Below are 24,131 nucleotides of genomic sequence, written 5' to 3' on the forward strand. Positions count from 1 at the left end.
ATGACTCTATTCAAAGATGGCGCTAATCAATCGCATTTACAAGGTTAAATCCCATCAATAAAAAATACAGAGGGATATAAAGAGAATTGGGAATTCTCCCCCCACAAAGTACTCTCAAGGCTAAACGAAGTTAAAAAGTCAATTGACAATCTTCAAGCTATATTTTTGCTTTACTTTATCTTTAGTTTCAATATATAAAAACAAATTTACTAACCTCCGACGGATTTTGTATTTTTGTCATATAGTATATATATGGCAGAAATACAGACATACAGACATCATATACTATAGTATACCCTCCGACCAAAGATGTCCAAGACAGAATTACAAAAAGACCAAGTAACGTTATCTAGATGTTTATATTTAAATTTCACCACCGCGCACCAGGTTAGGAAGAATCAACAAATTCACGCTACACCTGTTTATTTCTTTTTTTAACTAAACTAAATATGACTTTCCGATAAGTTTCTACTTTTCCTCTGGGTCTTCTTGAAACTCGTTGTCTTCATCGTCCGATACTTTGTCAGGTGACCGCATGAGCAATTTACCAAGATCGCACTTTCTTGGGAGATGCTTCTTTCTTGGTTTATCCATCCGAATTGTTTTTGAGTTTCGGCAAGTGTAAATCGAGGGAAAATTCGATTTCAAACCTTCGAATGTCTAACCAACGAGGTGGTTGGTAGAAACAATCTAGTTTGCATATGGTGTGGCTCGACCGTGGGCCATGACAATCGCCATCAGGTCGATCATGATGAGCGGTGGCGCTTGGAAGTTGGGTGGCGCTGGCACTGGTTTGTCGCCAGGAAAGTCAGCCATACCGTGCACGACAGGGATGAGCCCACCAGGAATTGTGATGGACATGGGAAGGGGGGGTGGCTCAGACCACGTCCACGTCGCAAGTTGATTGTCGGAGACGCGTCGAACCACACGATCGGGATGTGTCTCCACGGAGAGCAATTCACGCGGCGACACACCCAGGTGGTTGTCGAGTGGCACTGGTGGCTGGCCGACGTCGACGCCGACCGTGCCATGAGGTGTCAATTGGATGGTCGGAACCGCATGCCCCAGCGCTGTGTGTGGTTCGATCAGCGCGCGTCGGATGCTCCGAATCACCACTGCATCAAGCGGAGCCGTACCGAAGGAAAGGAACTGGTGGACGTACATGCCGTTCACGTTGCGCAAGAGCACGAGTACAAACCCAGCGAATCTACCAGTTCCAACCCGACGATTGTAAATCTTGCTGAGGACAATGGCTTTACATTGTGGCTCCAAAGCGTAGGTGCGCCCGAGGTGGACCAGGGCCGCCGCAGGACGGTGATTCCACTCGTGCTCGACGATGAGGAATGGGGCGGGGCATAACCCCGGGCCGAGTACCAAGGGATAGCCAGTGTCATCCCCCGGCGTCCACGTCACATTTGGTGCGGGAGACCACGGCACTGCTGACATGAAACGACGAGAGCAGTCGGCCCGAACAGTGGCGAGTCCACTGGCGCCGCCGTATGCACCGACTTGCGCATCGAGCTGGCATGTGTAACGCACCGTGACAGCGTTATGCGGTGGCGAGTCCGAAAATTCGAAGACGAAGAGACAGAAGCAGTCTAGTGGAGGGGTGGAGGAAGGAATGACGAGTACACAACGCACCATGCTCCTGGACACACGCCGACTTGCAGTCGACACACGCAACGAGGGTTAAGACCAGACGAGTCGGGTCCAAATTGGCGAGCTGCGTCCGGGCGATGCATCGTGCGACGAGCAGACCACCGAGGTTGGGATGGGCTCGTGCCTTGTAAGCACCTACGCAAAATTCATCAGACACGAACACAGCAACGAAGGAGAGACAATTGGAGTAACGTTACCAGGCGCATCCTCATCCGCTTCAAGAGAATTCAGATAGTTGACGCTCTCTCGAAACTTGTCCAACTTCTGGTTTGGTCGGCCCAGACCGACAAGAACGGCAGGGATCGGAGGGGGTGGTACCGTGGATGGGGCGTGGACGGCTGTCTTGAGTGTGCGAGCTTCGAAACTTGGCTGGGAGGTGGTCGCCGCTCGTTCTTGCTGGCCGTGACGCATTAGCTTTCAAAACAACAAAACCTATCGCTTTTGGTACACTTCAACTTGGATAGCCAATCAAACTCCGTGGAATGCAGCGTAGCCAATCGGATCGAGAAAGTTCTGGAGCAAAAACTTTTGCCGTATATCGTTATGCACGGGTCTCAGTTCAGTTTTTCTAAATAGTACTACGTAGTACTGTAATAATCTAAATCAGCTTCGTAATACCTTCAATTGAGCTGTAAATCAGCCGCTTTATAATAAACGTTAGTTACCTTCCAATAAACAATGGTGCAAATCTTAAGAATTATCAAATTGCTCTAAATAAATTGAATACTAACTATTCTTGGCCAAACGTCACATATATTAGTTTACTGTTAGTAATATTTTCATAATACCTGAGCCTGTCGTTAAATTTTGGAGCATATTATCCATTATTTTTATATTTGAGTCATCTGATTCAGATGTATCAGCTGAAGGTTTAGATGTTTTTATATCTATCAATCTTAAAAATGATCGTGCTTGCCTGTTTTCTATTTAAGTTAGTCTCATATTTGTTTCTATATATAAGGATATATAAAAATTTAAATTACTATATAGTAGGATTGTCCCTGATAAGGAACTATAAATGTAATATCTGGATGATCACGGACATTTGAAGCCGAAAATTCTTGATCAAACAATTCAACTACAATTGACGAAACAGATTCGGCATTAATATCGAACCATATCGTCTCGTTTGGCTCAACAATGATGGTTCCTCCGGTAATAGTTCCTTTGTTTGTGAAAGTATTTATAATAGTTGTTCGAACCATTTAAACTTAATGGATTAACTGTAAATGCAATAATACAGCTTACTATTAATAGTTGGTGATAATTGAGGCGTAAAATTACTAACATAATGTATGATATAGCTACTACAGCTCCGCCATTATATGTTAAACATCTGGAGTAAAACCAATTAGTTTAGGGTGCGTCTGGTAAACGGATATATTGCAATATTCAGGCCCAAAACGCCATTTTGGGGCCGAATTCAACATATCTGATCAAAATTGAAACATGTCTTGCTTGAAGAGTTTTAACCGAAATTCAATAATTCCACGTGGGATTTACTCGTTGAAGAGGTCCAAAACACCACATTACAAAATGGACATTTTACCTCCATTTTGAAAATTGCATTTTGGTTAATCCCATTTTTCGAGAAAATGGAATATTATTTTTGAAATGTTACCAGACGCACCCTTATAGAATAAACTTGTACTTGGGAAATTTATCCCATTTAGTAATGCAAAACGATTGTAACCACGAGTTTACAGTTCTCTGGCGAATTCATAATGTGTATTTACTGGAAGCACAACATTATAAGTGTTAAATTGTTGAATTTACCTTCCCCTGAATCGTAAACTTATTGTTTACAGCTAAGAAATGTAAAATCTAACTATTTCTGTATTTCTGCCATATATATACTATAAGACAAAAATACAAATATCCGTCGGGGGTTAGTAGTTTTGTTTTTATAAATTAAAACTAAAGATAAAGTAAAGCCAAGATATAGCTTGAAGATTGTCAATTGACTTTATAACTTCATTTAGCCTTGCGAGTACTTTGTGGAGGGGGAATCCCCAATTCTCTTTATATCCCTCTGTTTTGTTTTCAATCATTATATGGACTTTGATGGGCTGGCTGGCGGTGCATGTTGTCCCTTTGGATGGCTACGGGGTCTCCTATCACGTTCCCAGCTCACACCACCTCCGTCGGCTAAATTTATGTCGTTGGTTACGTACCAGCGTGGCCAAGATTTGAGTCCACACGTCCATGTCCTTAACAAACGTCCTCCACAGTCGCTCTACGGTGGCTTGGTTGTTCTTGCCTTGTTGGCTGTCCACTTCTACCTACCCATCAAGCCAACTCGTGACCCCAGTTTCGTACAAATATATATATCATTGTGCTTGGTACCATCTGTCGCAATTCGTCCAGCTGCGCCGAGTCTAGTTAGTAGCCATATTCCGTCAGCGGCAGTAATGTCAAAATACAATAACAAGAGACTATACCGACGACGGCCGACCGCTCGAGGGCGTCCAAACGGTGCCGCACCCGCGTGTAAAACTGACTTGTCATGTCTTCGAGGCGCTGGCGGGGCGGCACGTCCACGGGGGTCTGGGGGGCATGCATTTGGGTCGTGGTGGTATCTTCGGATGGGGTCCACGACGACGGGGCCGCGGGAGGGGGCGGCTGCACGTCCATCGTGGCCGGTTTGCCCACTTGAAATCGTGCGGGGGTGCGTTGGAACGTCAGTCCTCTGTACGCGTACTTGCGCACGCTGCGGATGCACTTGGCGAGGGATGAAAACGAAGGAGGGGGGGGGGCGGGGGCGGTCGATGGGGATGGCTAGCCACAACGTACTCAACTACACTACATGCTGCCGCGATGGGGTTGGTGTACACACGTACGTTGTGTCGGGAAGACGAGGATGGAATCGGGGCGCCACCGACGTAGTACCTTCCGTCGTGGTACGCCAGCAGCACGTGGTGGGCGTCGTCGTGGTCGCCCTGATACGACAGCACGAGCGTCCGCGCATCCTTCCGCCGGACTAGAAACGCCCCTTCTCCATGCTTGCTACTCCAATCTCCTTCAGTCAGCCATGACGCTGTATGCATGCATGTATGTACCTGAGCAGTCGTTCGGTCTTGACGCGGTCGAGGCTGCCGGCAAAGAACCGCCAGCCGTCGTCGTCTTCGCTGTCGCCGCCTTCGTCGTTCTTGTGAGAGGAGGGGGCGGGCGTAACTTCGACGTCGGAGGATGAATCGTGTGGGACGATCATGTCCATGGATTCCCTTGACTTCATGACGAGGTACTGCCCCTTGTGGTCGCCAAACATCCACTCGGCGCCAAACTCAACACTTTGCCTTTGATTAATAATGTCTTGGGGAGAAGTAGAAGCGTCGGCGTTGTTGTGGCGAGGAAGGGTCGTGATGGCGTGGGTGGGGACACACACGAGGGCATCCACGGACGACGGCACGGCCACGACGCTGGGCACGATGGGCGGCATGATGTCTTCCTATACATGTGCGGCACACAATCATAATCGCTCCATGCTATCCACTCGGTGACGACGTACAGCACGAGGAGGGGGAGACGGCCGCAGCAATTCGTCGGGGGATTTCCCTTCACAGATCAACTCCACCTACAAGCACAAGCGTCCGAGTCATATTCATTCAGCAGTCACGGGGAAAGAGCATGGCGTACGTACCATCGTATCGAGCGCTTCCAAGACAGCGGGACTCTTGTCGCTTTCGCCAAGGCCGCCGCGACCGACCGTCCAGCACCACCCCTTGAACCCAGCCGTCTGTTGAAATAACACGAGATAACTTAACATTGTCATCACGGAACGAGCGAAGCGCAGCATGATGTCGAACAGGTTGATCTGTACTAACCCGGACGTAAGCGTCGATGTCGTCGCTCGTCATGACACGTTTCTGGAGCATGTCGGCTTTGTGCGAGAGCAGGTAAAACGGAATCTCAGACGATGACACGAACTTGCCCAAGTTGGTCAGCCATGCATCCACGGCGGCGATGGAGCTCACGCGATGGACGTTGAACACGAAGAAAATGCCGTCGAGGCCGTCGCACAGCAGTTCGTGGAACGCAGGACTGTCTACCTCGACGAAAGACACGTCCCACACGTCCACGTACGTGATCGGACGCTCCTTCGCATTGCTTCCCCTCTTGTTGTGTTTGATCGTGTGCACGTCGACCCCAATCGTCGGATGGTACGCCGCTTGGTATGGTCGTTTGAGCCATCGTCGGACAATCGACGACTTCCCCTACGCATACATCCATAACGCGGATGCTCATGACATCAACTTGGACCAACCACGCCGTTCCCGCCCACAAGCGCAACCTTCAAGTGAATCTCTTGCTGAATTTGAGGTGGCCCTGCAGCTACCGTGGCCTGGGAGCCTTCTGAATCGTTCAGCGAGCTAGCTGCATCGTTAAGGAGCTTGTCATACAGCATAGATCTTACAAGCGGAATGATGTCATGCGTGACAGCAAGCCCGAGATGGACGTGTCGTCCGTTAGCGATGTCATGTCAATCACAATATGAGAAATAAATAAGTCACATTATTTATTCTGCAAATTCTGAAACGAAATTCATTTATCAGGATTTGACAGTATTGGATTTTGCAAGGTTTATCCGGAAATCATTAAGTTTCGTCGAAACTTCTCGAAACCAAGTTGAAGTGGGACGGGGTGTAATTTTAGAAAAGCCCCCGCCAAGCCCAACTCGACGGCATCATGGCGACCTACTACGAGATCCTACAGGTGGGAGAGCAGGCCACCGATCATGATATCAAACAGGCATACCGCAAGCTGGCGATCAAATGGCACCCTGACAAGAACAAAGATCCCCAGGCTGAAGGCATGTTCAAGAAGATCGGGGAAGCGTATCAGGTGTTGAGCGACCAGACCAAGCGGGACGAGTACGACTATGCTCGAAAATACGGGAACGGTCGTCCAGGGTCGCGGGGGGGGCGAGGGGGTTCGACTGCGGCGTTTTACACGGACGACACTTTCCAACCGTTCAGTTTCTTCGACGCTCAAGACCTGTTTCGCGCGTTTTTCGGCGGCGACGACCCATTTGCGCAAATGCATCAACGCAGGTCTCGCGGATCTGACCCCTTTACCCGTGGAAGCATGTTGGACGATCTGTTTGACGATTCTCACATGGGTGGCAGTGCCTTTGGTGGCTTTGGTGGGTTTGGGGGCTTTGGCAACATCGTTATGAGCTCCAGTTCGTTCGGCAATGGTATGATGCTCAGCAGCAGCACGTCCAGCAGTTCCTCAAGCGTCCGCGATCGCAACGGTCAAGTGGTCACAAAGACAACGTCCACCATCCACCACGCGGATGGCCGCGTTGAAACAAAGTCGGACGAGTACGTCAATGGCAAACTGACGCAGTCCACTAGCAACATCGCCCCCGCGTCCAAGCGACTGGCTGGTGCAGGGCGCATGCAGATGCAGCTCGGGGACCGCCGTCGGTCCGATTTCTATTGACGAACATAGTTTCACACGTTGAAATGTCCCATTCATGCAACCTATACAAAGAAGTACTACTGTAGTTTCCAATTGATTGATTGTACCACTCACAGACGTACTGTACATTGAGTTTTTCATCCTTCAAAGTTACCGCTACTACGTCCTTCTCATTATTGCTCATATCCAGTAGTAATAAGTAGTAGCGCCAAGCCCGTTTCCATTACCACGTACTCTCCTCTGTTCCAGGTTACTGCCGACATTTCAAAATCCAAGTTACTGGCGACATTTGCATTTCATTGGCTGTAATTCTTCAATTTCTATCAATATTTATGACTTCTATGACATTTCATTGGCTTACAATAGATTTAAGCGCTGATTATAAACCAATCTTTTGCGAAAATTCATGCAATTCCCTTTCAAAGTAAAAACCTGGAACAGAGGAAGTATGTGGTAATAACTAACTCGACATAGAATTGGGCCATCATCGTATTCGAGAGACGAATGACGTGGTTCGTACATATTAGTCAGTGCCTGTCTATACATACGTGGCCGCGAGGCGGTTGAAGCCACTCTCCAAGCGCAAGTACGACTCCAGCCACGCGTTCGTGGGGGCGACTTGCTGCAGCTGCGCGAGGTACTGCTGGATCGTGTCTTGGCCCTTCTTCAGGTGCTGCGCCGTCGCAATCAAGTTGACGTATGTGTCCTCGAACGTCGGGTCCTTGGACACGGCCTCCAGCAGCAATCGGTCGGCTTCGGCAAAGTTGGCAAGGCCCATGAACGCGGCGGCAGAACCGTTCAACAGCCACGCTGACGCGCCAAATCGATCACCAAGTTCCTGGAAATGGAGAGCCGCTTCATCGCATGCATTCCCGCCTCGGGCAACCAACGTCCATGCGAGCGCCAATTGCGTCGTCGTCGCGTCTTCGTCGATGCGTTTCATGTCCCCCACTTGCTTCTCCGCGAGGTCTACGCGATCCATCTTGAGATAGATGAGCACGGCATACATCGAGTGCTCCAAGGTCTTTCCCTTAAGGAAGGCGGAAAGGGCGTCGGAGAATTTGTGTTCTCGCATGAAGATCAACCCTGCGACGAGGAGCAAGTGAGGATTCTCGCTGTGTTGCGAGCCAAGCCACTCACGCACGGTAAGCAACGTGATCTCTGCATCCCCTCCGTTTAGGTACGTAGCATATAACTTGATAGCGTTCAATGAGATGGACGCGACGTCGTCAGGGATCGCCGACAAAACTGCGGCATAGTTCCGCAGGCCGAGGTGCGATCGATGGACGTAGATGTCCCGGTCCAGCTTGGTCGCTTCGGACACGTGGTTCAATACAGTAGCTTCTTGGATGGCATTGCGGTAGTTGCCGACCCAGAACTGGTTCTTCAGCGTGAACAGATCATCGGGTTCGCTCATGGCCGCAACTGGGGATTTGTCGGAAGTGAAATCCGTTGCTGCAGCTGATTTGTGTCGTTTTGATTGGCCAAAACGATTTCATTACGTATGATTGGCTAAAATGTACACCTGTGTGACGTACGGCAATCTGATTGGTATTTTTATGTAAATATCATATTAAACAGGATATTAACTGTGAATCTTATGCATTGTATAGAAATATGCATTATCACAAGTGTATCATTTATGAAAGGTCACTTGAAGTGACAGTCTTGGACGTCAAACGGTTGGTGTCAACTGCGTTTTTGCATTTTACCATGGCCTTCCGCGCTGCGCTGCAACGAGCGGGCCGTCAGGCTGTCCAAAAGATGCAGGTTGCTCCTGCTCCTTCGATGTATGCCATGCGCGGGTTTGCCACATATCAAAAGAAGAACGACGACGGCAGCGACGGCTTTGACCCGTTGGAAGGCGACGTGGAGCGCGTGTTCCACACCGCGTTTGATACGTGGGAAGGCAACGATTTGCCCGAAATCGAAGAAAAGTTCGAGAACCCGAGCTGGTGGGAGACCGACTTCCCCGAAGGCTTCACGGACGACATGAAGCACGAGGTGGAGATGCTCCAAGTGTTTGAGGACCTCGTGCCGTACATGGACCGATCGTGGGAGTCGACAATCCACCCGCTGTTGGACGGGTCGAAAATCGCCATGCAAATGAACGTGACGTTGGAAGACTTCGACAACAAGCTGTTCTTGGACGACCAGACCACGTACGACACGAAGGTGACGATGGAAGTGCCGCTGAGCAGCTTGTCGTTGACCGACGCGCAAAAGGAGATCTTCATCCAGCTGTGCGGGCCCCGCTACAACAAAAACAAAAAGCTCTTCAAGTTCACGGAAGACCGGTACGAAAAGCGCGTGTACAACCACAAGCGCCTCTGCGAGATCCTCCGGGACTTGGTCACGGCGTCCGTCGAAGTCAGCGCCCAAACCCCCACCGCGTAGAAACGACACGACAGTGTGCTATATACAGACAGACCCAACAATACCATTTAGATTCCCCTTCCCTTGATCTCGTCCCCTTTCGTTCCAAGCATCTCCATGTCCCTCGTCGTCGCAGATAGTTTACTGGAGTGTCCAATGCACACCCGAACGTTATCGGGCGGGCACTACTCACTGTACAGCAGGCGCAGTACAAGTCGTCGTTACTACACCATTTTGCACTTAAGTTGGACGAATGCCCGATATATTTGGCCTTGTGCCCGATATATTTGGCAGTGTGCCCGATATAATTGGCCATGTGCCCGTTTAATTTGGCACACCGCCCGATGAATTGTGTCGTGTGCCCGATGAAAATGGAATAACTCAAATAATTATATTTCATGGAGTGCAAATCAGTTTTGGTCGAATCATCATGTGGTTGAATTTCGGAGGAAAACGCGCGAAGGCAAGAATTCGAAATTTATACTTGAATAAAGTATAGTTTAAGTTCACAATGCGCGCGCTTTTCTCCAACATATTGAATGCTCATGATTCAAATCGCCAAGGAACGCACAGCATGAGCTCTGGTAATAATAATGTCAATTGAAGTATTGCCCCTCTACTTCAACGTTTCGTCCATACTTCAACTTTCTCCAAAATTTGAATCTGTCGTGCGCAGAGCCCATTTTTCGATTTACCTCAAGGTACGCACCCTCGACGGACGCGCGGAGGCCATGGGCAACATGGGCGTTGGTATGTGACGTTACAGCAACGTGCTTCGTTTAACGAACATTTCTATACTAGGTATTGTGCTTTCGAGTGAAATTTCGTGTTGTGGCGTGGTTTCTCGTTGGAATTTAAATCGATTTAATTGGCTACCTCAGATTAGCTCAAAATTATTAGCCAATCAAAACCCTCTCAATGAAATTCAAGAACCAATCAGATCGATTTAGTCGGCGGCACCCCCTCCCCAAATTTGTATCAAATCGACAATATTGAATTGACTTTTTATTGCGTGATTTCCATTTTCATCGGGCACATGACACAATACTTCGGGCAGACGGGCAATTGCTTGAGCACACGGCCAATTATATCGGGCACACAACCTCGGTGTGCCAAATTAAACGGGCACATGGCCAATTATATCGGGCACACCGTCAAATATATCGGGCACAAGGCCAAATATATCGGGCATTCGTCCAATTACTGTTAACTGCAAAAAGGTGTAGTAATACATACTAACGTTGTTAGCGTAGATGATGGAGGACTAGTCGTAGTACAATAGTAGATCCTCATCGATAAATGGATGTAAGTAGTTCCGGAAGGTGGTGCCTAGCTCAACAGTCACAGCAGGAGTGCCGGACAAGGATGATTCAATATTCCCTGCCCTAGAACCCCAACAACCTGGGCGTGCATGTGTCAGGTGGTGCACACTGTAGGTCACGACGACGACTGAAAGTAGAGGCCGTTGCTGGACACCAACGCCCTGTGGACCGCCTGCTAATGGTCGCCTAGTATTTGTGCTGGGTCGTTGGGTCATACAAATAGCACATGGAATTAGAGGGGTGTAGTGTAAAACAATGCTCCGCAGGTCGTCAGCTGCTGCACCTCGGGCGCCGACGCGAGGCAGTGTCCCCCAGGGATGGCCACGGGTCCGATTTCTCCGCCCACAAACACCCCTACACATCCCGTATCGCATATATATTATTATATTTACGTCAGTCAGCACCTTTCCACCTCGTCGTCGCATATATATATATATATATATTGTCAAGTCGATTTGAAATTGGAGTGTGCTGAATTGAATGACCAGAATCACCAAATCGGCAGACAATCGATATACTCCGAGTACGACCAATCAAAACCCACAACACGAATCAAGTAGCCAATCAAAACCCACAACACGAATCAAGTAGCCAATCAAAACTCACAACACGAATCAAGTAGCCAATCAAATCATCCACTCTTCCACCATTTTTTCAACATCGAAATAGTGTGAAATTACCGTGACACTAGACGACTTTTACGTACAAAAATCAGTACAACAACGAATCCATCGATAGCCCACAAAGTCCAAATTTCGGGTAAAAGGACAATATATATATATATATATTGACCTGTCAGGGGCATGTTGGGAAAGACAGTGTCAAACATGTCGGCTTCGACGTTCGGGTGCTCGTAAAAGGGAAACCCTCGCGCCACACATGGAAACGTGAGCGCCCCCACGGCAACGCCGTCCGCCGCGGCGACCGTCGCTTGGGCGTGATGGAGGGACGCGAGGAAGTCCTGCCGCGCCGCCGCCACCGTCTGCGCGCAAAAGACGCCGTAGCTGCCCACGGGCCAGTGGTCGGACGGGTCGCCAGTCGAGTGGGAGAGCAGGATGCCCTTGTCGACGTCGCACATCACCTCGATGCGCGTGACCCCGCCGCTGAGCATGGTGGTAGGGGCCGCCAAGAACGTTTCCAACGCGGCCGCGGACTCGGCCATATACAAATGCAGCAGCACATGGGGCGACGGCAGGTCTCGCAAAACTTCCAGCGGATCGATGACTACTTGGGTAGAGGTTGTCGATGTTGGGCCAACGACGTGGACGGCGTCATACATGCGCAGCAGTTCAAAGCTCTCGTCTTCGACACTCCCCGCGCACTACAAGCATCATCATAAGCCCATCTGACGACGATCATCACATGACGAGGAAGGAGTCAAAGAAGAAGACGCACCTGCAGGATCGGGGAGCAGACGGTAAACCCGAGCGAGACGAACGGAGTGGCGCGCACACGTCCAGAGAACCCTACGATCAAGTTGGTGGCTGGCTCGAGATGGCTCTGCCACGAGCGTGTGCTCGTGTCGAACGAGCTGTGCCGGTACACCAGCGGGACGCAGCGGTCGGTGAAGGACACGAGGCCGCCGACGACGCTGCTGCCGAGGGACGGGTGCAGGTAATGGAGACTGCGGACGAGGTTGACGCTTTGGTGGAAGTTTGTGCTGAGCAAGATGGCAGATGATGTGTCGTGCGGCAGACCTACGCCCGCGCATGCACTCGGTGCCGTAGCCGCTTGGATGTCCCGCACAGCGGCCTTGATCTCGTCCTTCTCAGGAATCGTGAGGGTCACCGACGTATGTGGGAGATGCCCCACGGTGATTCCAATTGCCATTCCATCTCCAATCATGTCCTCTTGAAGTTCAACCGGAGGAATGCCTTCGCCCGACAAGTGCCCGATCATCCCGGCGTCGCTGTACGCGCACACGAGTTGGCAGGTTGCGGGAAGCAGATGCCGGCCCGTGATCACGTCAAGCAGCTTCTTCCACCCGGACATGCGCCGAAACGTGTGCGGTTGCCCAGACACTACCACCCACGCCATCTGCGGCACCAAGGGCGTGGCGAACACGGGCTCTTGCGGCTGCAGCTTGTCGAGCATTTCATCCCACGAATCGCCCTGGAAAACGTACGATGTCCACACCAACGACGCATGCTTGAGCGATGCTTCATGCGCGGCTTGCCACGTTCGCGACACGCCACACACACGGTAGGTATCCCGCCAGGTCAAGTATGGAAGTACCAAGAGAAGGACTTCCTCGGGAAATGGGAGGGTCCCCTTTCGGCGCGACTTGCCTGAATGCGCCGCAGCCCGTTTCGTCGACGCGCCTCCTTTTTCCTTTTGCTTTGACTTCTCCGACGATGTCGGTACCGCCTTGGCGCCACGAGCGCTGCGCGTCATGTTGAAATTTCTCGTTTTCCGGAGGGCAATCAATCCAACCAATCAAATCTCGGGATGTGAAATTCTCTTTTTTATGATTTGGCAATTATATCCAATTTTCAAATAAGACACATGGGACAATTTACATTGATTCAGCCAACCTTGAAAATATTGTACCAATACCACTTGGAGCACCTCTGTACATTTTCAATTATGTAAAAGTGTACGATCAAGCTTAGAGTAACGTTATGTAACGTTAAATTGTTCCCTGTACTTTTGAGGTGTTTGCTTGGAGCTCTTTCGAAAACCTGTTGACCTGTGAATACCAGTACTAACGTTATTTTAATAGTTACGACATTACCTATTACTAGTAATACTATTACAGTAATAGTATTTTCCAAGCAATCACCTCAAAAGTAGGGGACATATGATAGATACCTTCAAAATCGATGTTTCAATGCTACTACAGTACTGTAGTATTAATAACATTAGGTGTACGTGGAAACACCTGTGTTTCCTTTGAATTACCAATTCCCGGTCAGCAAATGGCCAATCACAATCATCCATGGACAATGATTGGGCAAAATTATGTACTCTTGTATCACATACTTGTAAGATTTAGTATTCTGCTTGTCGAACATGTAATACAGTTTTTGTATTAGTTGCACTTCTAAATTTAATTACTTGAATACTTTATACATATCATTATAAACGTTAAGAGGTTTGAGGATTTTGTCACCCAAATCAGGCATACATTATTCAAGTGACATACTGGCCGGGAATTCACACAAGGAAATTTCAATCTTAGAAATTCGACGAGCAAATTGACCTTACGCGATACAAATGATGGGACCTGCATAAAGTTATAAAGCTCGTCACTATCTTCAAAATGCATGTTTTCGCAGCCTCATTGCATGACTGGGTGACGAGTTAAGGCACTCAAAAAGTAGGCCAAGCTGGTCGGGAATTACATGAATCACGTTACCGAGCAGCTTCCATTTCCCGGTAGCGACTCCAAAATACTGGTATATCTCTTAACAGATTGGAACTACGTTAAAAATATTCCACCGACCCTCACGATTCAACTCGTCGGTGGTTAGCGGTTGTTTGGGGTTGCGGATAAGTTAGTCTAAGGGCCCAACAACTTGGCTGCACACGTGCTCGACGGCCGCGTGCATGCAGTACACATAATACGATTCTTCACCGTTGCGAGTGGGGTTCAAGTCGCCGGGGGGGTTGCACAGCGCATACTGCTCGAGGAGGTGCAATTGCGCGTGGACAAACGGCAGGTCCGTGTGCAACAGGACAAAGCTAAAGAGGGGGAAGAACGTGTCGACGGGGATCCGGGTCGTGCCAAAGATCTGCGCCGCTTCGTCGTGAAGCACCACTACCCCGTGCATCATCTCGTCCAACAAGTCGCATGGCACGACGCTGTGCATACCGGCAAACGCGGCTCGAGCCCTGGGAAACATCGACGACGACGGCGGCGGCCACGCTCGTCGCAGTTTCTCTACCCAAGTCATGAGATGATCGATCCTTAATAATATAAAAATAAAATTAAAAAAAAATACAACATCATCATCATCTTCTTGTGTTTATATTCTAAACTGGAGCGAGTGACATGGAGATGAATGAATCGACACAACCAAATACATGTACAGAAACGAAAATCGGCACAAGGATTTATAGCCAATCAGATTGCAGAAAGCCATCATTCACGTCAAATTAGTGTGACTTTAAAATTAGTGTGACCACACAACGTTTTTACATACAAAATTCAGTACAAACAAGAATCGATCGATATATTTGATACAAATTTGGGGAGGGGGTGCAATCGAATCAATCGCGCCGACCAAACCGATCCACAATCGATCTGATTGGTTGTTGAATTTCATTGAGAAGGTTTTGATTGGCTAATAACGTTGAGCTCATCTGAAGTAGCCAATCAAATCGATTTAAATTCCAACGAGAAACCACAACACGAAATTTCACTCGAAACCACAATAGATTTGGCGATTTCATCACAAATGTCCAAAGTTGTTTGGGTAAAAGAAACACAATACATCCGAACTGTACCGGCCGTGCGGGTCGACCCCCCCAGCTGCTCGAGCGACACGCCACCCCCGTGGTTTTGCAGGCGAAGCGCCGCCTGCTGATTCCGCCACAGCGTGTCTTTGCGCGCACATTCAGTCAAGATGGCGCCGTTATAGCAGAGCATGGTTATCCGCGGGAACAGCATGCGCTGGATAAACACATACAGACTCTTGTGGACATCGTCCGGAATGGCAAACGCGCCGCGGACATGGCGGGTGAAGCTGCCAACAAACGCCATCACTTGGGCGGGTTGGGGGTCCCTCAGCCAGTTCCAGTCGGCGTGGACGTTCCGATAGTCTGCCGCTTTGGTGCGCTGCGATGGGTGGATGTTGTCGCGGAAGGCGGCGGGCGGCTCGCAGTAGAGCGCGGCCGCGTCAAATCCACACTTGTCCACGCGACGACTCACGCGGCGCTCCAGCGTGGCAAACACGAGGTTTTCAAACTGGGCTTGGACCACTGACCGCCACTACATGTAAGAGAGATGATATATATCTTCGTGGCCATTTAAAAGTGGACGTGATTATATTCTACACTGGAGCGACACAAAGTACAGAAACGATTTAGCTAATCAGGAAACCATCATCAACGTCAAATTAGTGTGTGTGGTTTCAATTAGTGTGATACACCACAGGACATCGTTTCATATACAAAATTCAGTACAACTAAGAATCGATCGATATAGAGTTGGCCAGTCAGCACAAAAGCCAGCCACATTTTGGGTAAAAGGACAATACCTCGTTCGTCCCCATCAAGTCGACGTACTCGGACAAGCACGCGTCTTCAGACAACATGTCGGCCAGGTGTTCTAAGGCAGGCTTGTCGTCGTCGTCGGCGTTGTTGTTGTCTTCGTGTGCATGCTGCTGAAGCCACCGGTACCAGCTCGCAGCCTCCAGAAGTTTCTTCATGTGTATGTGCTTGGATTGAGGCGGGCGAGGGGCTGCTGGGGGGGAGGACGACGATCTGTGGTCGTGATGGTTGGAGAAGGTAGTGCTCATGGATTGCCTCCGTGCGAGATGGAGCTGGTGCAGCCAGTCCCGTTGTGTCGACAGCAAATGCAGCTTGAGGTCGAACCGAAGAAGGTCGTCGACGCTTGCCATGGACGCTACTTCCTTCGACGTCACGCCAACGTCCGAGACGTGCGGCCCACCCAAAATGTGATGCACACTCCTTAGATACCGCTGGCGGCGATGCAGCTGATTCATGCAACGGTGGTGAGCTGCACGAGTCACTATGCCGCACAGGCGCGGCAGGCCGTCCGCTTGCGGCATCGTCGCTGGCGCGTCGGCGGCCGAGCAAGTAAAAAGCAGGTCCAACAGCTCGGGAAACGACGCAGCATGGGGTTTGGACTGTTGTTCAATCGCGGCCGCTACCGTGGCCTCAAACTGCTGTTGCTTGGTAGCCATCGTGGCGGCGACGTCGTCCAAGCTGGATTCCACCTGGATGCATACCCAGTACATGAGTAAAGTGAGTACAAAGGTGATATATAGTACCTTGCGTCGAAGAAATGTGAGATGCATGCTCGGTGGCGTCATGCCCCCTTGCGGGTTGGCGCCGAGGCAATCTCGTGTGAGTTCCCGAAGGGCGTGCACGGGATGGGAGGCCGGCCGCTCGACGACGGCTTTTTGCGTGGACCGCATCGTTCCGGTTGCAGCCGACTTGGACAATGAGTCGTCATCGTTGTTGTTCGACGGGCATGTAAGGTCTACTTTCTTCGCGAAGATGTCGCTCATAACATGCATGCCCTTGTGTTTGTTCACAGGGGAGAACACCGCGTCGTACGGAGAGTCCCTTGTCGTGGACGTTGAAGCATTGCCGTAGAAGTTCGCATCGACAGGGTGCTCGGACCACGTTGGCGCCATCCACACCGCTGGAGTCCCAGCCGCACAGGCGGCAGCAGGCGGCGGGAGCTCGTCCATGGACTGTGGGGATGATGATTGGAGACACAGCCAGCTACTGGTGGTGTCGCGATACGGGAATCGGAACACAAGGCGAAGTGGAGGTTGAGAGTAACATTCGGTGCGATATTTGATTGGTCGATCCTGACAATGTCATCGATTTAGTGCCAATTCTATTTTTTATTCCAGAAAAACCAATAAAAAGTGAGTTTTTACGATGTGTGAAAAAGATCGTCGGAGGGGGAGCCACATCAATGCTGTTAGGATGCATGAGAACATAGATGGACTGGTTGGTGGAAGCAATCGGGAAGAGGACATGAAGTGCGATATGTGTTGTACGGGTGTCACACAATGTGGTCGCAGCATATGAGGGTGACGACGGTACGAGATGCCCTGACTGAGCGAATGGCCGATGTGACTCTCAACACAGGTGGCTATGACTACCACGACATAAACTGAGCGCGGCCATCTTCATCACGTCAATGTGATATGTGATTGACTTAGACAAACGTGGCGCTTATTACAATAAGGTTAAGCTTCGTCTGATAGCCCCCTTGTTACTATAATAGATACACATCAGGATGCAAAATGACAAACCTGTTGATGGGCTGATGTGTAGCGATAACAAGTAGAAGTGGTTAAGTGTGAGGAAACGTTGGAACAAAATCAGAGTTCAAAAGTACATGCACACATCAAGTGATAAGCATGAGGTACGCGTCCTCACATGTGATCGACAAACTTCTTTGCAAGAGGGTGGCTTTTAAAAAAGCCAGTTGTAGGACATGTCGTCCAAGTATGAAAGTGCAAATGCACAAATCAAGCGGTGTCGCCGTCGGAACGATTTAAGCAGACGCCTTGACCTTCTTGCCTTCGGTGCCAGCCGTGGCGGACTTCTTGGGCAACAAGATGTTGTGGATGTTGGGAAGCACACCGCCGGACGCGATGGTCACATCGCCCAACAACTTGTTCAATTCTTCGTCGTTGCGGACAGCCAATTGGATGTGGCGAGGGATGATACGGGACTTCTTGTTGTCGCGAGCGGCGTTCCCGGCAAGTTCCAAGATTTCAGCGCACAGGTATTCCAACACGGCGGCGAGGTAGACGGGGGCGCCACCACCAATGCGTTGGGCGAAGCGGCCCTTCTTCAAGAAGCGGGCCACACGACCCACGGGGAATTGAAGGCCTGCCTTGGACGAGCGGGACGAGGACTTGCCCTTCTTGCCGCGACCACCAGTAGCTTTTCCTTTGCCAGACATCTTTGTGTTGAATGTGATTTTCAATAATGAGCCAACCCACCGTCGTGGTGGAAATGCCGCGAGCATCAAAATTCCGCCAATCCGCAGGCTAGAATTTGAATTCCACCAATCATACTCTCGTACAAAGAATTCCACCAATCAAAGTACTATATTTCACCAAAGCCAATCAAATCAGTCCATTTCGCTCCCCCCATTTTCGTCCCTCCAAAACAATCCTTCTACGAGTAGACCATTTGCAAATTCGATTTGAACAGTCAAGATGGCCAAAACCCCCAGCAAGAAGTCTGCCAAAGCCCCCAAGAAGGCCGGCGAAAAGGGCAAGAGCCGCAAGACCAAGCGCATTGAGTCGTACTCGACCTACATCTACAAGGTGTTGAAGCAAGTGCACCCCGAAACCGGTATCTCCAAGCGCGGCATGTCCATCATGAACTCGTTCATCAACGATATCTTCGAGCGCATTGCGTCGGAAGCCGGCAAGTTGAGCCGCTACAACAAGAAGTCCACGTTGTCGTCCCGCGAAATCCAAACCGCCGTGCGCCTCATGCTTCCTGGTGAATTGGCCAAGCATGCCGTGTCGGAAGGCACGAAGGCCGTGACCAAGTTCACCTCGTCCGCTTAAGCGATCGAGCGACTTGTCACAAGGAGAACCCCAAGTCCTCCACTCTATTATCTGGTGTTTTTCAACACCACCCTTCCTGTTTGGAAACTTATCGTCATGGTTATTGTCGGTCGAACTACACCACCGGTACATTCGGTTCATTAGCATAGGTACATTAGCCGCCACGATATCAGTACACAAATGGTATGATCCGCCTGCGATTTATCGGGTAGTCTTTGAATTCATTCACACACCATGCATGGTGACTCGCTGCGCGCGGCACGAGATTTGCCCACGTCCAGATCATGAACGACAGCCCAGCCAGGTTCCACGTAGCAATGGCGAACCCAGTCCACTCGATACACTCGCCCAAGAGGTTGGCGCAGGTGACATACTCGAAGAGAAACCCTCGCGGGATGGAATATCCTGTAGAACCGTTGGACCGAAGGGAGATAAGGTGGTTGTCGGTGGTGACGTTGATGCTCATGCCGATGAGAAACAGCGCCAGTCCCGTCAACGTCCTTGGGTGGTGGAGCCAAGCAGAGGAATACATGGCTTCGGTGGACAGAAGGTACGTTGCATTCAGCGTCGCATTGACGAGATTGAATCCAATGGCGGCGGCCACAACCACCACTGGCATACGTTTCGGCGTGGATTTGATCCGAAGAGGGAACACGACTGCGCGATTCCAATAATGGGCAGTCCACAGGGCAAAGGGGAGCCAGACGAAGTTGCTTTCTCGATCGCTGACAAACAACCACCACGCCCGTGCCATGATCACCAGCGACGGCACTTCCATGACAAACCAGCCCAGTCGGTTGTTGAGTGTCGGACCCCATGCAGAGGACGTATGCCGACCGAATGGCGCCGTGACGAAGTGCAGCAGACAGAACGTTGCCGCGGCAGCAACCATCCACAAGTACGCGACCCAGTCGCCCACCATCGTCGACTGAACAGGTTATGACACGAGGGATAGTAACGATTGATCAAAGGTTCCGGTTCAAAGATCACCTTTATTTCTATTATTAATACTATTAATAATAGTACAGTAATATACTTCGACTTAATATTTGAAACATTTCGCGTCGTCTAACTGTAAATTCCAAACTGGTAGTATGTCGTACATATCTGTACAATCTCAACACCATTGCATGTATGGGTCTATGTGCCACGTCAGACAGACGGAGTTGCTTTGGCCGCGTCATCTTCATTAGACCCACTGCTTGTGGCGGAAGTAAAAGTGCATCGAGATGGTGCAGCTGAGCAAAATCGTCCAAAATGCAACGTAGCCGTACGGGGAATGCAGCTCGGGCATGTAATCTACCGTACAAAACCCACCCGTGTTCAATATATATATATATATATATAGGGGGGTATGTACAGTACACTATACCAAAGTTCATGCCGTAGACGCCCGTGAGAAACTGCGCGGGGAGGAACACCGTGGTGACGATCGTGAGCACGTACACAACGTAGTTGGTCTGCGTAGCTTTGGCATCTCGATACTCTTCGGTCATGCTCTTGCACATTTGAAACTGCCACTCGATCTCGTCCAGAATGTGGTTCAAGTGGTCGTGGACGTCGCGAAGGTACGCCTTGGTCGTGTCTGGCAGGTCGCGGCTGGCCAGTAAGCTCTTGAGCACGTCTCGAGTCGGTTTGATCACACGGGGGAGCTGGCCCAGTTCGCTGTGCACGTCCCGAAGGGTTTCAATGTCAAAGCGATGGAGGAGCGTGTCCAGTTGTTGCTCGAGGTGCATCAGGTACGATCGGACGTCGTCCATGACGCCAGTCATCTGGTCCACGATCACATCCAGCACCGAGTAGAGCAGGAAGTTGGCGTCGTTGTGCCGCACCTTCGAGTACGTCGACGCCAACCGCCGGTGCACCGCCTGCCAAATCGACGCATCGTCCTCGCTTGACGGTTTCACCGTGATGAGCGTGTGATCGCCCACCAAAAAGATAGCCACGTGCTCCACCGTCAACGCAAAGTGCTCGTCTGTTTCCGACGATAACGTCCGACGGCGTGCCCGCGTGGACGCCGGCAGCCACGTCTTTGAGTTGGCTTTCTCGAGCCTTCCGGTCGACGGCGGGGGGGGTGGTTGGGCCAAGTCAGCGTCGGCGGCAGTCGGTCGATCTAGACAAGGAACCATGTTGAATAATCACTTGGTCGTATATTCTGGCTTGATATCACGAACACGTACGGCGCAGCGTGTGGTGGAGGATGGGGAACACGACAAAGCGATGCGTGGCGTACGTGTCGAACTTGGGCCGTTCGTTCAGTTCGATTGTGTCCTCCATGGCCAGCGGGTGGAGGCGGTACTTGATAGCGAGGCGCTTGAGGTTCAGGTGATCATGGCCTTGCATGTTGATCCAGCGGCAGGACACCCACGGCGCCGGCTCGGTCGTGAAGAAGCTGCGCAGTTCGGGTTTGTACAGCGCCAGCCGCTTGGACGAAAAGTCGCACACTTCGATGCGGGACTGATTCGAGTTTTCCGCGCCGCGGAACAAAGCCATCGTGCCTTCTTCAAAGAGGTTGCCCAGCTTGAGTTTCTGGACGATGCGCTCGAAGTCTGCCTTGGAGATCGCGGGGCCGTGGGACATGCTCCCCAGCAGCGTCTGGAACACCGCTTCGTCGCGGCATCGAATCCCCACACTCTCCAGCGCGGCGCGGAATTGATCGGGCGTCAAAACCCCCGAGTCCGTCGGGTCGGCTTCGTGAAAGGCCAAATGCAGGCGGGACGGGGTCACGTCAAAGAACGGATCCAAGATGGACAGGTGGATGTACTCTGGCTCGAGCTGGCCATTGAGGTGCGTGAGGTCGTCGCACAAGGGCACGGCAAGACGAGGCAACTGGGGATGCGACGTCGGCGAGAATGCAAACGACACGCTTTCGGCACTCAAATGGTGCTCGGTTGGATTGAACTTGGCCGTCATTGGAGGCTGCATGGTGCCAGTTTGTTGAGGAGGCAAATCTGCCTTGGGTGTTTGCTGGACGCTGATGCTGGTCGTGTAGGAATGTGCTGGCGAGTCCACGAGAGGGAGCAGCTCTTCATCATTAGACGACGTGCCACGCCTAAAGTAGTCGAAGACGCTCATGAGATGACGGTCGTTGCCGTCGAAAGGTTTACCACATCAGGGGCTGCTTGGAAGGAGTTGTGCGGTTGATCTGTACGGACATGTTGGCATTTCTTGGATTGAAGGCCGGATACTAAGTCATACAGACTCCGTCCCACTGTACTTTGAAAAGGTAACTCAAGTAATATCATGTGTGAATGGCACTTTCACATGGATCCTATGTACTCAATGGTAGCAACCAACTCTCTATTTACCATATTTGCTTTGCAGTGCAGCAAGGTTGCAGGGCTTCAGAAGGAGCTGACAACAGAATTTGCCTCTCTTCTTCTAAAGTACTTCGAAGTACTTAACTGTTACTGTAGTAGAAGAGATGCAAGAGTACTCTGAGGCATTTCGAAGACAAGCAACCCTATATTACCTTGTTCAGTACGTCCCATTATGGAGGCAGTGGATACTGTATCATGGATACGATTATCCGGATACGTTTTGCCAGGACTTTCCACCGAATCCAAATTATGGCGCACACTTCGACGACAAATCTACGTACTACTGGTACATGGCGCCAGTCCCTGCGGCTACTAGTCGCATAACCTTACTGCATGCACGGCCTATGCATACGTATAAGGCACAAGCTGCCGGAGTACTTGGAAACATTCGCCTGGGCGATTTCACAATACTGCAACCGACCAACGACTTGGCGCTACAATCCGTCGTCGACTTCACTGGCGCTGTGCATGCATCCCAAGACGAACCTGTTGTGCTTGAGTCGTATATTGTAGTGGCAGTGAACACGACAGCAATAACGGACCGATGCAATCGTTTGCAATTGCTTGTTGACGTCTGGATAATCTTGGGGTGTTCTGGTGGGCCAGAACACCGCGCTACCCCCCACAACGTTTCGGCCGTGAAATTCCCGCACATCTAGGAGTCCAGTATCCCTACATGGCCTACAGTTCAAATACTTCGGCTGTGTCGATCCGGCCAGCAAAGCGGCACTTGCCATAACGTTACGGGGGTGTTGACGCTGCCCAAAATGCTGTGGGAATATCACATTCATTGACTCATTCCTCGTTAGACTAAGACCCACCTCCGGTGGCCTGCGCATCTTGGCAGTGCCGTCGTTGTCGTGTCAGTCCCAAGGGGCGGACTACGCCAACGTTCTGGACGCTCTGCACGCCAACTTCTTCGCCACATGTCGGCCGCCGGAAGACCCTCATTGGTCCATAATCATGGACCACGATCGTGGGTCGATGGCGTTTATCACGTGGGAAACCACCAGTCCGTTGGTGCAATATGCCTTGAGTGGATTTGCAATTGGAGCGTTGGACCTGTGTGGTGTGTGCATCACAGAACTCCAGCGTTGGCCCCACTGCTTTCCATCTTGTCGTGGACGTGCAGCCTTCTCGTGGGTGGTCTCAGCGACGCCTGTCATCGCCGCCGCCTTGCTTTGTGGTACATAGCAGCGTGACGTTTTCGCTGATCGAAAAATTCCAAGCCCAGTAACGACCCCTGCTTAACTCCATCCAGCGTTCCTCGCCCTGTCGAAAACTGTTTCCGATCTCGACCCCGACGCTCTGTAGTGACCGCGTTCAGCCAGATCTCGATTGGCCATGTGCCTTGCATTTGAGCAATCTTCGTATTCATCATGCATAAAGAATGTGAATTCCAAAATGACACAGCCGCCAGATTCAAGTGGATGACGACTGCACAACCACGTGTACCTCAACGATACACGTTCGCCATGACGGCAAGTCCAATCCATTGATCGCGATCGTACCTCGAGGGATCGATGAAAATGAATACTACCATTGCTATTAACTTGTTGCTACGATTTGACACAAACTATGCCACGACGTTCATAACGTACACTGTGAAAATGGCGCCGTGAGTACGATCCACTATCCTAGCATGGCCAGATGAGCGTGAGTACGATCCACTATCCTAGCATGACCAGATGAGCGCTGCTTATACTATGAACCAACGGAAGGCGTGGTAATATGTTGCCACGATGACTTTTCAGCCGAGAGGGTACGAACGCATGGACATACACGGTGTCTGA

At 50.6% G+C, this 24,131-nt stretch overlaps 12 protein-coding genes across 18 annotated transcripts; 4 read left to right on the forward strand and 8 right to left on the reverse strand.

Annotated features, from left to right (window-relative positions):
* Nucleotides 1-406: 406 nt before the first annotated feature.
* On the reverse strand, nucleotides 407-2,073 carry H257_04346. 2 transcript variants are annotated; one of them, XM_009828805.1, is made up of 3 exons: nucleotides 1,857-2,073; nucleotides 1,642-1,794; nucleotides 407-1,598 (listed from the first exon to the last, which is right to left on the reverse strand). In XM_009828805.1, exons 1-3 carry the CDS (start codon nucleotides 2,068-2,070, stop codon nucleotides 691-693), a joined length of 1,275 nt encoding a protein of 424 aa, XP_009827107.1. In that variant the 5' UTR covers nucleotides 2,071-2,073; the 3' UTR covers nucleotides 407-690. The 2 variants fall into 2 exon arrangements, with proteins under 2 accessions (XP_009827107.1, XP_009827108.1); XM_009828806.1 differs by having other exon boundaries at nucleotides 407-1,794.
* A 1,531-nt stretch (nucleotides 2,074-3,604) lies between these two features.
* H257_04347 (hypothetical protein) lies at nucleotides 3,605-6,142 on the reverse strand. Of its 4 annotated transcripts, none has more exons than XM_009828807.1 (11): nucleotides 6,074-6,142; nucleotides 5,924-6,029; nucleotides 5,484-5,873; nucleotides 5,300-5,395; nucleotides 5,168-5,233; nucleotides 4,719-5,107; nucleotides 4,500-4,665; nucleotides 4,101-4,437; nucleotides 4,006-4,037; nucleotides 3,834-3,941; nucleotides 3,605-3,773 (listed from the first exon to the last, which is right to left on the reverse strand). In XM_009828807.1, exons 1-11 carry the CDS (start codon nucleotides 6,136-6,138, stop codon nucleotides 3,762-3,764), a joined length of 1,767 nt encoding a protein of 588 aa, XP_009827109.1. In that variant the 5' UTR covers nucleotides 6,139-6,142; the 3' UTR covers nucleotides 3,605-3,761. The 4 variants fall into 4 exon arrangements, with proteins under 4 accessions (XP_009827109.1, XP_009827112.1, XP_009827111.1 ...); XM_009828810.1 differs by having other exon boundaries at nucleotides 3,834-3,937; nucleotides 6,074-6,138; XM_009828809.1 differs by having other exon boundaries at nucleotides 4,006-4,437; nucleotides 6,074-6,138.
* Nucleotides 6,143-6,316: 174 nt separating this feature from the next.
* H257_04348 (hypothetical protein) lies at nucleotides 6,317-7,293 on the forward strand. Its single transcript, XM_009828811.1, has one exon. It carries the CDS (start codon nucleotides 6,346-6,348, stop codon nucleotides 7,102-7,104), a length of 759 nt encoding a protein of 252 aa, XP_009827113.1. The 5' UTR covers nucleotides 6,317-6,345; the 3' UTR covers nucleotides 7,105-7,293.
* Nucleotides 7,294-7,461: 168 nt separating this feature from the next.
* Nucleotides 7,462-8,536, reverse strand: H257_04349 (hypothetical protein). Its single transcript, XM_009828812.1, has one exon. It carries the CDS (start codon nucleotides 8,498-8,500, stop codon nucleotides 7,622-7,624), a length of 879 nt encoding a protein of 292 aa, XP_009827114.1. The 5' UTR covers nucleotides 8,501-8,536; the 3' UTR covers nucleotides 7,462-7,621.
* Nucleotides 8,537-8,753: 217 nt separating this feature from the next.
* Nucleotides 8,754-9,612, forward strand: H257_04350 (hypothetical protein). The gene has a single exon (XM_009828813.1). It carries the CDS (start codon nucleotides 8,797-8,799, stop codon nucleotides 9,478-9,480), a length of 684 nt encoding a protein of 227 aa, XP_009827115.1. The 5' UTR covers nucleotides 8,754-8,796; the 3' UTR covers nucleotides 9,481-9,612.
* Nucleotides 9,613-10,988: 1,376 nt separating this feature from the next.
* On the reverse strand, nucleotides 10,989-13,182 carry H257_04351 (hypothetical protein). Its single transcript, XM_009828814.1, has 3 exons — nucleotides 12,177-13,182; nucleotides 11,574-12,102; nucleotides 10,989-11,135 (listed from the first exon to the last, which is right to left on the reverse strand). Exons 1-3 carry the CDS (start codon nucleotides 13,173-13,175, stop codon nucleotides 11,014-11,016), a joined length of 1,650 nt encoding a protein of 549 aa, XP_009827116.1. The 5' UTR covers nucleotides 13,176-13,182; the 3' UTR covers nucleotides 10,989-11,013.
* A 980-nt stretch (nucleotides 13,183-14,162) lies between these two features.
* Nucleotides 14,163-17,231, reverse strand: H257_04352 (hypothetical protein). The gene is made up of 4 exons (XM_009828815.1): nucleotides 16,739-17,231; nucleotides 15,983-16,684; nucleotides 15,231-15,714; nucleotides 14,163-14,664 (listed from the first exon to the last, which is right to left on the reverse strand). The coding sequence occupies exons 1-4, from the start codon at nucleotides 17,162-17,164 to the stop codon at nucleotides 14,279-14,281; spliced, it is 1,998 nt and encodes a 665-aa protein (XP_009827117.1). The 5' UTR covers nucleotides 17,165-17,231; the 3' UTR covers nucleotides 14,163-14,278.
* Nucleotides 17,232-17,815: 584 nt separating this feature from the next.
* H257_04353 (histone H2A) lies at nucleotides 17,816-18,410 on the reverse strand. The gene has a single exon (XM_009828816.1). The coding sequence runs from the start codon at nucleotides 18,397-18,399 to the stop codon at nucleotides 17,986-17,988; it is 414 nt and encodes a 137-aa protein (XP_009827118.1). The 5' UTR covers nucleotides 18,400-18,410; the 3' UTR covers nucleotides 17,816-17,985.
* A 248-nt stretch (nucleotides 18,411-18,658) lies between these two features.
* H257_04354 (histone H2B) lies at nucleotides 18,659-19,018 on the forward strand (the record flags this gene model as incomplete). The annotated part of the gene is made up of 1 exon (XM_009828817.1): nucleotides 18,659-19,018. The coding sequence occupies one exon, from the start codon at nucleotides 18,659-18,661 to the stop codon at nucleotides 19,016-19,018; it is 360 nt and encodes a 119-aa protein (XP_009827119.1).
* A 52-nt stretch (nucleotides 19,019-19,070) lies between these two features.
* H257_04355 (hypothetical protein) lies at nucleotides 19,071-19,994 on the reverse strand. Its single transcript, XM_009828818.1, has one exon. It carries the CDS (start codon nucleotides 19,938-19,940, stop codon nucleotides 19,188-19,190), a length of 753 nt encoding a protein of 250 aa, XP_009827120.1. The 5' UTR covers nucleotides 19,941-19,994; the 3' UTR covers nucleotides 19,071-19,187.
* On the reverse strand, nucleotides 19,991-22,181 carry H257_04356 (hypothetical protein). 3 transcript variants are annotated; one of them, XM_009828821.1, is made up of 4 exons: nucleotides 22,126-22,181; nucleotides 21,199-22,070; nucleotides 20,391-21,131; nucleotides 19,991-20,317 (listed from the first exon to the last, which is right to left on the reverse strand). In XM_009828821.1, the coding sequence occupies exons 1-4, from the start codon at nucleotides 22,173-22,175 to the stop codon at nucleotides 20,208-20,210; spliced, it is 1,773 nt and encodes a 590-aa protein (XP_009827123.1). In that variant the 5' UTR covers nucleotides 22,176-22,181; the 3' UTR covers nucleotides 19,991-20,207. The 3 variants fall into 3 exon arrangements, with proteins under 3 accessions (XP_009827123.1, XP_009827121.1, XP_009827122.1); XM_009828819.1 differs by having other exon boundaries at nucleotides 19,991-21,131; XM_009828820.1 differs by having other exon boundaries at nucleotides 21,199-22,181.
* A 501-nt stretch (nucleotides 22,182-22,682) lies between these two features.
* On the forward strand, nucleotides 22,683-23,575 carry H257_04357 (hypothetical protein; the record flags this gene model as incomplete). Its single annotated transcript, XM_009828822.1, has 3 exons — nucleotides 22,683-22,840; nucleotides 23,148-23,358; nucleotides 23,423-23,575. 3 exons carry the CDS (start codon nucleotides 22,683-22,685, stop codon nucleotides 23,573-23,575), a joined length of 522 nt encoding a protein of 173 aa, XP_009827124.1.
* Nucleotides 23,576-24,131: the final 556 nt, after the last annotated feature.

Source organism: Aphanomyces astaci (assembly GCF_000520075.1).
Source record: "Aphanomyces astaci strain APO3 unplaced genomic scaffold supercont1.7, whole genome shotgun sequence".
In the NCBI taxonomy this organism is placed as follows: domain Eukaryota; phylum Oomycota; class Saprolegniomycetes; order Saprolegniales; family Verrucalvaceae; genus Aphanomyces; species Aphanomyces astaci.

Bases quoted from the DNA above. Each gene is read 5' to 3' on its own strand.
- H257_04356 (XM_009828819.1), bottom strand. From the start codon at position 22,175: ATGTCCGTACAGATCAACCGCACAACTCCTTCCAAGCAGCCCCTGATG. The intron at 22,071-22,125 runs GTAAACCTTTCG...CGACTACTTTAG, and splicing joins TCCAAGCAGCCCCTGATGTG to GCGTGGCACGTCGTCTAATG. The intron at 21,132-21,198 runs GTACGTGTTCGT...TTCCTTGTCTAG, and splicing joins CCTCCACCACACGCTGCGCC to ATCGACCGACTGCCGCCGAC.
- H257_04351 (XM_009828814.1), bottom strand. From the start codon at position 13,175: ATGACGCGCAGCGCTCGTGGCGCCAAGGCGGTACCGACATCGTCGGAG. The intron at 12,103-12,176 runs GTGCGTCTTCTT...TGATGCTTGTAG, and splicing joins TCTGCTCCCCGATCCTGCAG to TGCGCGGGGAGTGTCGAAGA. The intron at 11,136-11,573 runs GTCAATATATAT...CGGGATGTGTAG, and splicing joins TCCCAACATGCCCCTGACAG to GGGTGTTTGTGGGCGGAGAA.
- H257_04346 (XM_009828805.1), bottom strand. From the start codon at position 2,070: ATGCGTCACGGCCAGCAAGAACGAGCGGCGACCACCTCCCAGCCAAGT. The intron at 1,795-1,856 runs GTAACGTTACTC...AATTTTGCGTAG, and splicing joins AGCGGATGAGGATGCGCCTG to GTGCTTACAAGGCACGAGCC. The intron at 1,599-1,641 runs GTGCGTTGTGTA...CCCCTCCACTAG, and splicing joins GGCGTGTGTCCAGGAGCATG to ACTGCTTCTGTCTCTTCGTC.
- H257_04352 (XM_009828815.1), bottom strand. From the start codon at position 17,164: ATGGACGAGCTCCCGCCGCCTGCTGCCGCCTGTGCGGCTGGGACTCCA. The intron at 16,685-16,738 runs GTACTATATATC...GTATGCATCCAG, and splicing joins TCACATTTCTTCGACGCAAG to GTGGAATCCAGCTTGGACGA. The intron at 15,715-15,982 runs GTATTGTCCTTT...TCTTACATGTAG, and splicing joins ACTTGATGGGGACGAACGAG to TGGCGGTCAGTGGTCCAAGC.
- H257_04349 (XM_009828812.1), bottom strand. From the start codon at position 8,500: ATGAGCGAACCCGATGATCTGTTCACGCTGAAGAACCAGTTCTGGGTC.
- H257_04347 (XM_009828807.1), bottom strand. From the start codon at position 6,138: ATGACATCGCTAACGGACGACACGTCCATCTCGGGCTTGCTGTCACGC. The intron at 5,234-5,299 runs GTACGTACGCCA...TTGTGCTTGTAG, and splicing joins TGGAAGCGCTCGATACGATG to GTGGAGTTGATCTGTGAAGG. The intron at 5,108-5,167 runs GTACGTCGTCAC...GCACATGTATAG, and splicing joins CGTCTCCCCCTCCTCGTGCT to GAAGACATCATGCCGCCCAT.
- H257_04348 (XM_009828811.1), top strand. From the start codon at position 6,346: ATGGCGACCTACTACGAGATCCTACAGGTGGGAGAGCAGGCCACCGAT.
- H257_04353 (XM_009828816.1), bottom strand. From the start codon at position 18,399: ATGTCTGGCAAAGGAAAAGCTACTGGTGGTCGCGGCAAGAAGGGCAAG.
- H257_04350 (XM_009828813.1), top strand. From the start codon at position 8,797: ATGGCCTTCCGCGCTGCGCTGCAACGAGCGGGCCGTCAGGCTGTCCAA.
- H257_04355 (XM_009828818.1), bottom strand. From the start codon at position 19,940: ATGGTGGGCGACTGGGTCGCGTACTTGTGGATGGTTGCTGCCGCGGCA.